The 13,673-nt window shown below is 50.5% G+C and overlaps 1 protein-coding gene across 24 annotated transcripts in view; it reads right to left on the bottom strand.

Moving 5' to 3' along the window:
• LOC118228843 (adhesion G protein-coupled receptor L2-like) overlaps positions 1-13,673 on the bottom strand; it is a 69,969-nt gene that overhangs the window by 35,353 nt on the left and 20,943 nt on the right. For all 24 annotated transcript variants that reach the window (XR_004765548.1, XR_004765551.1, XR_004765549.1 and 21 more), the window contains exons 3-4: positions 3,083-3,296; positions 2,467-2,576 (exon numbers count right to left, since the gene is read on the bottom strand). Coding sequence is in view for 16 of the 24 variants with exons in the window: in XM_035420328.1 (XP_035276219.1) it covers positions 2,467-2,576; positions 3,083-3,296 (324 nt within the window). In the remaining 8 variants the exon portion in view is untranslated. The remainder of the gene's footprint in view (positions 1-2,466; positions 2,577-3,082; positions 3,297-13,673) is intronic.

Below are 13,673 nucleotides of genomic sequence, written 5' to 3'. Positions count from 1 at the left end.
TCTCTGTGCCCACAGGATATTGGACAGAGCGCACACACACACACACACACACAACGTGTGTGAAAACACAACCCAGGAAAGGGAACATGACACTCTGGAATGCGGTCACACAAGCGATGCCATTGGCTCTCCGCAGACGCGCAGAGCGCTGCCGTCGCAGGTCTGCTAAAGCGTGGAGAAGCTGCTGTTTGAACTGCAGCCCGGTCTGGGGCCTCTGCAGCAGTGCAGTGCTGCTCACTGACCCTCCTGGGCTGTGTTTTCACGCACGCCCCCTGCTGGACAGCGTGCAGACAGCGAGCCAGCGGCCTTAAGAAAGCAAACGGGGAAGCGTGAACTCTGACCTCTCTGCACAGCCGGGCCACCTGAGGAAGAAAAACACTGAGAGGACCAGTGAACAACCAATCAGAAAGCAGGGACAGACAAAAGCAACCAACCGAAAGTGGGAAGAGAGTCAGACTGGAAGGAAGAAAGGACAGAATTTTGACCTGAGACTTGAGATGTCAGTAAAGAAGCAAAAAGCAGACTGAAGTGAGCAGCTCTACACACTGAAGTGAGCAGCTCTACACACTGACTGAAGTGAGCAGCTCTACACACTGACTGAAGTGAGCAGCTCTACACACTGACTGAAGTGAGCAGCTCTACACACTGACTGAAGTGAGCAGCTCTACACACAGACTGAAGTGAGCAGTTCTACACACTTAAGTGAGCAGGTCTACACACAGACTGAAGTGAGCAGCTCTACACATTGAAGTGAGCAGCTCTACACACTGAAGTGAGAAGCTCTACACACTGAAGTGAGCAGTTCTACACACTTAAGTGAGCAGGTCTACACACAGAAGTGAGCAGCTCTACACACGGAAGTGAGCAGCTCTACACACTGAAGTGAGCAGCTCTACACACAGACTGAAGTGAGCAGCTCTACACACTGAAGCGAGCAGCTCTACACACTGAAGCGAGCAGCTCTACACACTGACTGAAGTGAGCAGCTCTACACACGGAAGTGAGCAGCTCTACACACTGAAGTGAGCAGCTCTACACACAGACTGAAGTGAGCAGCTCTACACACTGAAGCGAGCAGCTCTACACACTGAAGTGAGCAGCTCTACACACAGACTGAAGTGAGCAGCTCTACACACTGAAGTGAGCAGCTCTACACACTGAAGCGAGCAGCTCTACACACTGAAGTGAGCAGGTCTACACACAGAAGTGAGCAGCTCTACACACAGAAGTGAGCAGCTCTACACACTGAAGTGAGCAGTTCTACACACTGAAGCGAGCAGCTCTACACACTGAAGTGAGCAGCTCTACACACAGACTGAAGTGAGCAGCTCTACACACGGAAGTGAGCAGCTCTACACACTGAAGTGAGCAGCTCTACACACACACTGAAGTGATCAGCTCTACACGCTGAAGTGAGCAGCTCTACACACACACTGAAGTGAGCAGCTCTACACACTGAAGTGAGCAGCTCTACACACTGAAGCGAGCAGCTCTACACACTGAAGCGAGCAGCTCTACACACTGAAGTGAGCAGCTCTACACACTGAAGTGAGCAGCTCTACACACTGAAGTGAGCAGCTCTACACACAGACTGAAGTGAGCAGCTCTACACACGGAAGTGAGCAGCTCTACACACGGAAGTGAGCAGCTCTACACACAGACTGAAGTGAGCAGCTCTACACACTGAAGCGAGCAGCTCTACACACTGAAGTGAGCAGCTCTACACACTGAAGCGAGCAGCTCTACACACTGAAGTGAGCAGCTCTACACACGGAAGTGAGCAGCTCTACACACTGGAGTGAGCAGCTCTACACACTGAAGTGAGCAGCTCTACACACACACTGAAGTGATCAGCTCTACACACTGAAGTGATCAGCTCTACACGCTGAAGTGATCAGCTCTACACACTGAAGTGATCAGCTCTACACACTGAAGCGAGCAGCTCTAGAGCGAGTGTGTGACCCTGTGAGAGAGGGGGAGGAGTCAAACACTGCTGGAATAATAAAATCAGACTGACAGCAGGAGCCATGCTGTGCCCCTGAAATATTAAAACAACATCAATAATAATCAAACTGCAACCAGATATGATTTGGATTATGATTTCAGCCCCATTCTCCTGGGGGATTCTACCAGACAAATGCAAGACTGCACTGGATCAGTGAAGTGGGGACGGGGCTGAGTACAGAAGGGGGGCGGGGCTGAGTACTGAGGGGGGCGGGGCTGAGTACAGAAGGGGGTGGGGCTGAGTACTGAGGGGGCGGGGATGAGTACTGAGGGGGGCGGGGCTGAGTACTGAGGGGGGCGGGGCTGAGTACTGGAGGGGGACGGGGCTGAGTACTGAGGGGGGCGGGGCTGAGTACTGAGGGGGGCGGGGCTGAGTACTGAGGGGGGCGGGGCTGAGTACTGAGGGGGGTGGGGCAGGGCACTGGAGAGGGTTAGGGTTAGGGTTAGCGTTAGGGTACTCACTGTATGGAACGCACTCGTACTGAACCTCCAGGTACTTATATGTTCCAGGGCAGGGGTCGGGAAAGACGTCGGATCCGGTTATCACCACACACTGGGTCCGGTTATTACACCTGCGAGAGAGGGAGAGGTGGGGGGTACATCGGCATGCAGCACACACCTGTGCAGACACACCTGTACAGACACACGCGTGTTCACAGCTCAGCATGGGAGTAACCACGGGAAACACACAGGCACACGCATGCACGCACACACACACATACACACACCACACACAGTCCAAGCAGAGCCTGCTGTGATTCTATTTAGGGGCCCTGGGCATGGGGGAGGAGATTTAGGGTGGGCCCTGGGCATGGGGGAGGAGATTTAGGGTGGGCCCTGGGCATGGGGGAGGAGATTTAGGGTGGGGCCCTGGGCATGGGGGAGGAGATTTAGGGTGGGGCCCTGGGCATGGGGGAAGAGATTTAGAGCGGGGCCCTGGGCGTGTGGGAGGAGATTTAGGGTGGGGCCCTGGGCATGGGGGAGGAGATTTAGGGTGGGCCCTGGGCATGGGGGAGGAGATTTAGGGTGGGGCCCTGGGCATGGGGGAGGAGATATAGGGTAGGCCCTAGGCCCTCACCTCTGGGACATGATCTTGTAGGCATCAGGGAGGTAGCAGTTGACGTTCTCCATCTGAAAGGGGTCGGCGTCGCAGATCTTGTCATCTGTGCGGCCGTAGTTGGCAGTCTCCACCATGATGACATCACTTCCTGGACAGCGCAGGTCGATTGGATAGCCCTCACAGGACAGCTCTCTCCTGACCAACCCGAAGGGCAGGGGCGCTCGGCTGAACCCTGGAAAGCAGGAAGAGCACAGTCAGCATTTATTTCATTCACACGAAGCTGACAAAATGGGACAGTTTGTCTGGTCATGTCCAGGATTGATGTAGTGCTGAATACTCCAGCGGTTCCCAACCCTGGTCCTGGAGATCTACCATCCTGCAGGCTTTCATTTCAGTTTGGTCCAGGAGCTGAGAACCAGTGCTCTAGTCTGTAAGTAAATGATTGGCCTATCTGGGCTGAATGGCTGGTTGGCTGGTTCTCACGCTCTTATAAAACACAGCGAATGCTCTGTACATCGCCTGGTTGGGACGTAACAAGTGCTCACAGAATTTATAGCTGCCCAACTCCGCGGACGTTTTGTCACGGCTGAAAAGACTCTTAACGCTAACGCTCGAATGCTCGAACGCGCTCAGGGCTGAAACTCAGCGCACAATAACAGAAGAGTCGTGTTTCACACACCCATCAGCAGAGAGAGAAATGCAGCGGGAGTCATTTCATCCACTCATCCGTCCCGAGAAGGAGAGAGAGGGATCAATACTGGGCCTGGTGACCAGAGCACGGCTCCACACACTTCTACTCTTTTCAGTGAACACAACGCCAAACCATAGGGAGCAAAGCACAGGGTGCAGGGGAGAGGGGGCCGAGAGAGATGGAGAGGGTCAGAGAGAGGGAGAGAGCAGGACAGGGAGAGAGGGAGAGGGAGAGGGAGAGGGGGAGAGAGGGAAAGACAGAGGGAGAGGATAGGACAGAGATGGAGAATAGGACAGACAGAGGGATAGCTAGAGGGAGAGAGGAGGACAGAGAGAAAGATGGACAGAGTGAGAAGGAGAAAGACATGTCTGCGTGTTTCAGTACTCGGCGAGGAAATCGGCGGGGCGGTGTTGAGGTTGGGTTAGGGTAGGGTTGGGTAGGGTTGGGGTTGAGGTTGGGTTAGGGTAGGGTTGGGGTTGGGTTAGGGTAGGATTAGGGTAGGGTAGGGTTGGGGTTGAGGTTGGGTTAGGTTTGGGGGTTGGGTTAGGGTAGGGTTGGGGCTGGGTTAGGGTAGGGTTGGGTTGGGGCTGGGGTTGGGTTAGGGTTGGGGTTGGGTTAGGGGCAGGGTTGGGTAGAGTAGGGTTGGGTTAGGGATAGGGTTAGGGTAGGGTTGGGTTAGGGTTGGGGTTGGGTTAGAGTAGGGTTAGGTTAGGGTAGGGTAGGGTTGGGTTAGGGTTGGGTTAGGGTCACAGGTTCGGTTCCTCACTAGAAGCACCTTTATTTGGGCTTTTGACAGGAAAAATGCTTCACACACTAGAGTCACAATAGGAGTGCAGCTTGTTATCATAGCAAAGTAGAAGAATCTTGGCAACACCAAAACACATAAATTACTGCGGGCTTACTGCCCAGTGCATTGTGTACTGTGTGTGTGTGTGTACTCTGTGTGTGTTTGTGTGTGTGTACTCTGTGTGTGTTTGTGTGTGTGTGCACTGTGTTTGTGTGTGTGTACTCTGTGTGTGTGCGAGTGTGTGTGTGTTTGTGTGTGTGTACTCTGTGTGTGTGCGAGTGTGTGTGTGTGTGTGTACTCTGTGTGTGTTTGTGTGTGTGTACTCTGGGGGTTGTGCGAGTGTGTGTGTGTGTGTACTCTGTGTGTGTGTGTTCTCTGTGTGGGGACCCATTCCAACCAGAACATTCCCACAATGCATCATGCATGGCTTACTTATGCACATGCAGCCATCCAATCATAAACACATATATATACACACATATCCAATCGGAAACACACATACACACACACACACACACACAACCTTTCAATCAGAAACACACACACACACACACACACAACCATCCAAACAGAAACACACACACACACATACATACAAAACCATCCAAACAGAAACACACATACACAGCCATCCAATCAACTTATCAGTCCAATACCAAGATCATGGCAAGAATCCTGCTCAATAACAAAAGAAGCAAATTAAAATATTTTTGTTACACAAATAAAATAATTTTTTCCTTCTTAAGTTGACATCTGTTCTCATCTACTTCTTGTGTGAAAGTGAGTTTGCCTGTTCTGCGGAACGCCGGGGGCAGTTTGAGCGAGACGTGGGCCAGCGGGACCAGACGAGCGGCAGCTCCTGATACCGGGCCCAGAACCTCCACACTGCGCACATCGAATCTAATGACCCAAACACCGGCTACACAATCCCCACCTCAGCCCAAACACCGGCCACACAATCCCCAACTCAGCCCAAACACCGGCTGCACAATCACAATACACACCTCAGCCCAAACACCGGCCACACAATCCCCAACTCAGCCCAAACACCGGCTGCACAATGACGCAGCCCAGCGCAGCCCAAACGCAGCCCAGCGCAGCCCAAACGCAGCCCAGCGCAGCCCAAACGCAGCCCAGCGCAGCCCAAACGCAGCCCAGCGCAGCCCAAACGCAGCCCAGCGCAGCCCAAACGCAGCCCAGCGCAGCCCAAACGCAGCCCAGTGCAGCCCAAACGCAGCCCAGCGCAGCCCAAATGCAGCCCAGCGCTCCACCGGCGCAGCCCAAACGCAGCCCAGCGCAGCCCAGCGCAGCCCAAACGCAGCCCAAACGCAGCCCAGCGCAGCCCAAACGCAGCCCAAACGCAGCCCAGCGCAGCCCAAACGCAGCCCAGCGCAGCCCAGCGCAGCCCAAACGCAGCCCAGCGCAGCCCAAACGCAGCCCAGCGCAGCCCAAACGCAGCCCAGCGCAGCCCAAACGCAGCCCAGCGCAGCCCAAACGCAGCCCAGCGCAGCCCAGCGCAGCCCAAACGCAGCCCAGCGCAGCCCAGCGCAGTCCAGCGCAGCCCAGCGCTCCACCAGCGCAGCTCTCTAATCAGAGCATTCTAAAGCCATCCTCCACCGATGCCGTCTACAGCACCTGCATTTATCACAGCGACAAAGTGTCACGTACATATTTAATAACATGTTTAATGACATACATATTTAATATCATACTTAATGGCATATTTCATCATGCAGACACAGCCCCTGCTGAGGAATCAATGCGTGTGTAAATAAACAAAATTATTATGCTCCCCCCCTGCCGTGCGCCAAACATTCTGCCCCCCCCCCCCCCCCCCCCCCCCCCCCCCCGCCCCCCCCCCCCCCCCGCCCCCCCGCCCCCCCGCAGAATCTGCTGCTTCCTCCCTGGAGCTCCAGTGCTCCTCTCATCCATCAGCACCATGAGGAGGAGGGATGGAAAGGTCAAGTGCAGAGACGCTCCTCTCCGACACGCCCCACAATCCCACAGGGGCGCGGGGGGGGGGGTTGCGTGCATGTGTGTGTGTGAGTGTGTGTGTGTATGTATGTGAGTGTGTGTGTGAGTGTCTAAGTGTGTGTGCGCATGTGTGTGTACGTATGTAAGTGTGTGTGAGAGAGTGTGTGTATGTGTGTGTGTGAGTGAGAGTGTATGTATGTGTGTGCGCACGTGCATGTGTGTGAGAGTGTGAGAGAGTGTCTGTATGTGTGTGTGAGTGAGAGAGAGTGTATGTATGTGTCTGCGTGTGTGTGGGTGTGTGTGCATGTGTATGTGTGTGTGAGAGTGTGAGGGAGAGAGAGTGCGTGTGTGTGTATGTGTGTGTATATGTGCAGTTTAATCTGTTTCAGCAGGAGTCCTGTTTGTTTGAAATACTTTCCCTTTATGGTTGTTTTTATGAGCGGCAGGAGCGCAGCCAATCAGCACTCACACACAGCCTTACGACCAGGCCATCCGGCAGCCTGCACGCGCGCGAGTCATCGGCTAATTAAAAACAACAAGCTCCTAATTAAATTAAATTATTTTCTGCCAAGTGTTTACCAGCTGCGCCTGATACTGCCAGCACATGTGACACAGGAGGTGCCCCGCTGCATGCTGGGACCTCCTGACGAAAATGCAAAACTAGTGCTGCTAATAGAGATTTCAAACAGGGCAGCAGCAAACAGAAACTGGGAGAGACCCCAGAACCCATTCATTTATTCATAAAGAACTATCCCAGAACCCATTCATTTATTCATAAAGAACTATGAAGGCTCTCTTTAACACTCTACCGCAGGGCTGCCCAACCCTGTACCTGGAGATCTACCGTCCTGCAGGTTCTCACTGCAACCCTAATTTGGCACACCTGATTCTATTAATTAGCACCTGAATGAGATCTCTAGCTGCTGAATCAGGTGTGCTTAGGAGGTGTTTGTTAGGATTGGAATAATAACCTACAGGATGGTAGATCTCCAGGAAGAGGGTTGGGCAGCCGTGCTCTATAGGTAAGGGGGCATTGAAAAAACCACAGTACCACTTTGACCTTGTTTGTTTTTATGTGACCTTTGACCTTTCTCAGAAGGATCTCATTTTAAGGGAGTTCTGGTCTGAGAAGGAAGCATTACTGATACATTTAGTCCACATGCAGTAGAATTTACACAAATGTGTTTAAAAAGTACTCCATGAGTTTTACTGAGTTTTACTGTGCACAGTCTGTGCACAGGTAGCAATCAATCGCACTAGTAAGTGCACAAAATCACACACAAAAAAATGGATGAATTTCATGCACTCACCTAAAAGACACATCTTAAGACAAATCCGTGCTCACGGAGAGAGTTCACGCCGTGTGAATGAGCACAGAGCCGCAGAAAGGCACAGGATGACCGTCGTGCCGCGCGGAGCAGGCTCCGGCTCACACAGCCCTCTGTGTGATACTAACCCTAACCCTAAACGCACCGCACACACACAGCAGAGCAGAGCATGGCTGCTGCATGCCCCTAACCCTAACCCTAACCCTAACCCTAAACGCACCGCACACACACAGCAGAGCAGAGCATGGCTGCTGCACGCCCCTAACCCTAACCCTAACCCTAAACGCACCGCACACACACAGCAGAGCAGAGCATGGCTGCTGCACGCCCCTAACCCTAACCCTAACCCTAACCCTAAACGCACCGCACACACACAGCAGAGCAGAGCATGGCTGCTGCACGCCCCTAACCCTAACCCTAAACGCACCGCACACACACAGCAGAGCAGAGCATGGCTGCTGCACGCCCGTGAGCTCAGCGCTGGAGTCAGAGCACGAGAGGCAGCGGCGGTACACCTGCCTGCCCCCCCCACCCCCCCCCCCCCACCACGTCCCCCCCCCCCCCCCCCGGCACGTACTCCCCTCTGACCCGGGGCTGCCGCTGATCGGGTCAGATTGGGCCGTGCGGTCGGTTCAGAGGTCAGAGCTCAGGTCAAACAGAGAGTCTGTACACAAGACACAAGCCTTTTTACATGCTGTACACAACAGCAGCTAGTGCCAGAGAGGGGGGGGCATCATGGCTGCCAGGAAAAAGGATTGTGCCAACAATGCAATAACAGTAAAACTGACACAGAGAAACACTTCCTGACTGAACGTGCCAAATTTAATCAAATTCACAATACATTCCATCCCAAAATTAGCCGAAAATGTCCCCAGTTCAATAACACACCTGATGCTGATTGGCTACCCTTAAGGGAAAAACAAAGACTGCTGCAACTGCTACTAACAGCACAATTTGTGTCCTCTTGCCTCATTCTGAGGGACAATGAGTGTCTGTGTGTGTGTGTGTGTGTGTGTGTGTGTGTGTGTGTGTGTGAGTATGTGTGTGTGTGTGTGTGAGTATGTGTGTGTGTGTGTGTGCATGTGTGTGTGTGTGCATGTGAGTGTGTGAGTGCATGTGTGTGTGAGTGTGAGTGCATGTGTGTGTGAGTGTGCGTGTGCGTGTGCGTGTGTGAGTGCATGTGTGTATCTCTGTATCCTCTGTGGCTTTAGATGGGTGGTCTTGTAGGTTAGATAAGGCAGCCTGTTACCATGGAGATTGCAGATTCTGCACAGGCCCCCATTAAGGACACCAAGGGGGTCAGAGCAGCTCAGTGTAACCCCCCCCCCAAAAAAAAAAAAAAACTCACAGTCCTCACAGTGTGTGTTTGTGTGACTGGAACACTGATTAGAGAGACAGAGGACATGCTAACATTCACACACTCTCACACATACTCACAGTCTCACACACACACACACTCTCACACACACATAAGTCACTTTTCCACCGCATGGTACCGGCTCAACTCAACTCGACTTTTTTGGTTTTCCACCGGGCAAAAGTTGTGGATAGTACCTGGTACCTGGTACTTTTTTTGGTATCGCCTCCATTGAGGTTCCAAGCGAGCTGAGGCGATACCAAAAGGTGACGCTAAAACACTGCAGACCACTGATTGGTCAGGGCACGGCAGTTTCATGGCAGTTTCATGCATCGTCGCTATGACGACCAGCCACATTAACGGGGGTACTATCTGCAGTGGAAAACAAAGAACCTGGTACCAAAAGCGAGTAGAGTCGAGAAGTGTCCAGTTGAGCCGGTACCATGCAGTGGAAAAGCGGCTATGGACACACACTCACACACACACACACACTCACTCACTCACACATACACTCTCTCTCTCTCTCTCACATGCGCGCGCACACACACACTCATACACGCACATACACACACACACACACTCACTCACACATACTCTCTCTCTCTCTCACACGCATACACACACTCATACACGCACATACACACTCACTCACACATACTCTCTCTCTCTCTCACGCACACACACACTCATACACGCACATACACTCACACATACACACTCACTCACACATACACTCATACACGCACATACACATACTCAGGTACACACACACTCACACACACTCACAGTCATACACACACAAACTCTCTCATACACACACACGCACGCACACACACACACACACACTCTCTCTCTCTCTCTCTCTCTCACGCACACACACACTCATACACGCACATACACTCACACATACACACTCACTCACACATACACTCATACACGCACATACACATACTCACACATGCACACACTCACACATACTCAGTCATACACACACACAATCACACATACACGCACACACACTCTCTCTCTCACACACACACTCACACATGTACACTCACACAGACATGCACATACGCACACTCACACACACACGCACACACATGCAGAGGTTATTAAAATCAAAAGGAGGAGCAGAGGTTTGAACAGCAGTGAGAGAGTATTGACCAGACCTCAGTCTCTCCTGCAGCATTAATTGCAGCATGGGAGGCTTTGTGAAGGGTAATTCCTCCATTAGCGCTGTTTAAAAACAGTCTCCACGCTCCAGAGGGTTTTTAACACATGACTGGAAATGAAGACAGAAGCGCATGGAGCAGCTGGTGGAGACCAGCTCAGACCCCATATGGCCCTCAACCAGACGGTAAATAATGCACTTATGCACAGGGCAGCAGCACCAGCAATGACTGCTAACCAATCCATAAACACAGATTAGCCAGCCACCTACTCCTTAAACACAACAGGGAGAGAATAGCATAACTGCCTCATTAAGTGATGCATTAAACACTGAGAAAAGTTAATTATGTTGTTGTAAATGACCAGCATTATGTGCAGTACTGGAATGGACAAGTTAATGTGTATTATTATTGTTAATGTTGTGTAAATAATTAGTGAATAATTTGTTGTTAATTAATGCATAATGACTTGTTAATTAATTCCATTCTAAAGCATTACCAGTGTTTTAATTATGCAGGTGTTTCCGTGGAAACAGGCACACCTGCTAAGTCATTAGTGGTGCTTATGTTCTTGCAAGAGAGCAGATAGATGTATCTATAGCAAACTGAATGTGTGAGACACTAAGTGCTCGTCACAATGCACAATCTGAAGTATTGAGAGTGACAGGACAGCTGTGTCAGTACTGACAGACAGGACAGCTATGTCAGTACTGAGAGGGACAGGACAGCTATGTCAGTACTGAGGGACAGGACAGCTATGTCAGTACTGAGAGGGACAGGACAGCTATGTCAGTACTGAGGGACAGGACAGCTGTGCCAGTACTGAGAGACAGGACAGCTATGTCAGTACTGAGGGACAGAACAGCTGTGTCAGCACTGAGAGAGACAGGGCAGCTGTGTCAGTACTGAGAGAGACAGGACAGCTATGTCAGTACTAAGAGACAGGACAGCTGTGTCATACTGAGAGACAGGACAGCTGTGTCAGTATTGAGAGGGACAGGGCAGCTGTGTCAGTATTGAGAGGGACAGGACAGCTATGTCAGTACTGAGAGACAGGACAGCTGTGTCAGTACTGCGAGACAGGACAGCTATGTCAGTACTGAGACAGACAGGACAGCTGTGTCAACTGTGAGAGACAGGACAGCTATGTCAGTACTGAGAGGGCTAGGGGACACACACAGTATGTCACTGGTGTTTTTAAAGAGGCTGTTCTGTGATATATGTTGCTGGTCTTCCCTCAGGGGATGCTAAACACAACCTACTGAGTGAGCGCTTACTTAGAGCTGATTTACTGCAGACACTTCACACCCAGACTCAGCTCTGTGCAGATCCACACACACACACACACACACAGGGAACAGGACCCACTCTCTCAGTGAGGGAACAGAGCTAGCGAGGAGAGAGAAGAGGGGAAGAGAGAGGAGGAGAGGAGAGAGGAGGGGAGAGGGAGAAACAGCACACTGCCACCGTTTCATCTAAGCCATAAAGCAGGCCGGTCTCAGCTCCTCTTCACTTAATGAACTGCGCATTACGCTTGTCTCACACTTTATTTTATCCGTCTGCAGAAGAGGGGAATGCAAATCAGCTCGTTAAAGAGAGTATACTCATAAACAGAGGCTTATTCAGACTAATATGAATACAATTATTCAAATCAAAAGGAAATGTTATTAGAAATGAAAAATAAAAAACCTTAAAACATCCTGTTATATCACTTATCCACTTTAATGCTGTGAGCCATTAGAGGGGGAGAAGCACAGAGCCTATCGAGGCTCCAAAGAAGCCACTTCTGCCCTTTCCAGGAGCAGCTCACTGCCCGCTGCCCCCCTTACCAGCCAATCTGACCTACCATAGCTACAGTATTTTAATATTCATCAGCAAATTTTAATATTCATGAGAATTTTAATATCCATGATGCATCTAACCATACCGCATCTAACCATAACACATCTAACCATACCCATCTAACCATAACCCATCTAACCATAACACATCTAACCATAACCCATCTAACCAACGTCTGGAGGTCCATGTCAATATAGATTTTATATTATTTACTTTTTCAGGGAGAGAATGTGCATTTTAATGAGTGCTGAAAGTTTGAAGCCTTTCCTGAGTGGACACACTGACACCAAACTGCCTCTTAGACTCTGAAACTGTGAGTGGACACACTGACACCAAACTGCCTCTTAGACTCTGAAACTGTGAGTGGACACACTGACACCAAACTGCCTCTTAGACTCTGAAACTGTGAGTGGACACACTGACACCAAACTGCCTCTTAGACTCTGAAACTGTGAGTGGACACACTGACACCAAACTGCCTCTTAGACTCTGAAACTGTGAGTGGACACACTGACACCAAACTGCCTCTTAGACTCTGAAACTGTGAGTGGACACACTGACACCAAACTGCCTCTTAGACTCTGAAACTGTGAGTGGACACACTGACACCAAACTGCCTCTTAGACTCTGAAACTGTGAGTGGACACACTGACACCAAACTGCCTCTTAGACTCTGAAACTGTGAGTGGACACACTGACACCAAACTGCCTCTTAGACTCTGATACTGTGAGTGGACACACTGACATCAAACTGCCTCTTAGACTCTGAAACTGTGAGTGGACACACTGACACCAAACTGCCTCTTAGACTCTGAAACTGTGAGTGGACACACTGACACCAAACTGCCTCTTAGACTCTGAAACTGTGAGTGGACACACTGACACCAAACTGCCTCTTAGACTCTGAAACTCGACTTACAGAACATGCACACACAGTATTTTCCATTTGCTCAAATGAGTAACTTTTTTTAAATGACTGGTACCTTTCACAGATCAAAATGAACAACCAGTACAATGTAAGTCAGAGGTATGACTAAGTTAGACAGATCTTTTTGGCAACAAAAAAGCAAGGTTAAAAGCTTCTGAGTTATATTACTTAGGTGATATTTTGCTGTGAACCTGACAAAAACTTACGTTGACTTTTAAAAAGATGCACTCGCATTAAAAGGTCGAGTACACTCCTGATAATGTATTCAAACTGCATCAGCCTGACACCAGGGAAGCCCACGCACGATAGCTAGAAAGGGTTCACTGCTGTTTCACGGTAGCTCAAAAGTTTTACGTTTAGAGTATTAATGCTAATGACATAATGTACAATGCAGAACATGGCAATCTGCTGGCTGAGACTATCAAGAAGCCCAACAGGCAGGACAAAAGCCCCTCACTTATTTTCGTATTAAAAAAGTAAAATAAGAATAATATTATGTTGGTTTTTATTTAATTTAGTTTTAAAGACATAAA

The sequence above is a fragment of the Anguilla anguilla genome, chromosome 6 (genome assembly GCF_013347855.1).
Source record: "Anguilla anguilla isolate fAngAng1 chromosome 6, fAngAng1.pri, whole genome shotgun sequence".
Lineage (NCBI taxonomy): Eukaryota > Metazoa > Chordata > Actinopteri > Anguilliformes > Anguillidae > Anguilla > Anguilla anguilla.
The sequence above is the reverse complement of the archived record's forward strand: the minus strand, read 5'-3'. Positions and strand labels throughout refer to the sequence as shown.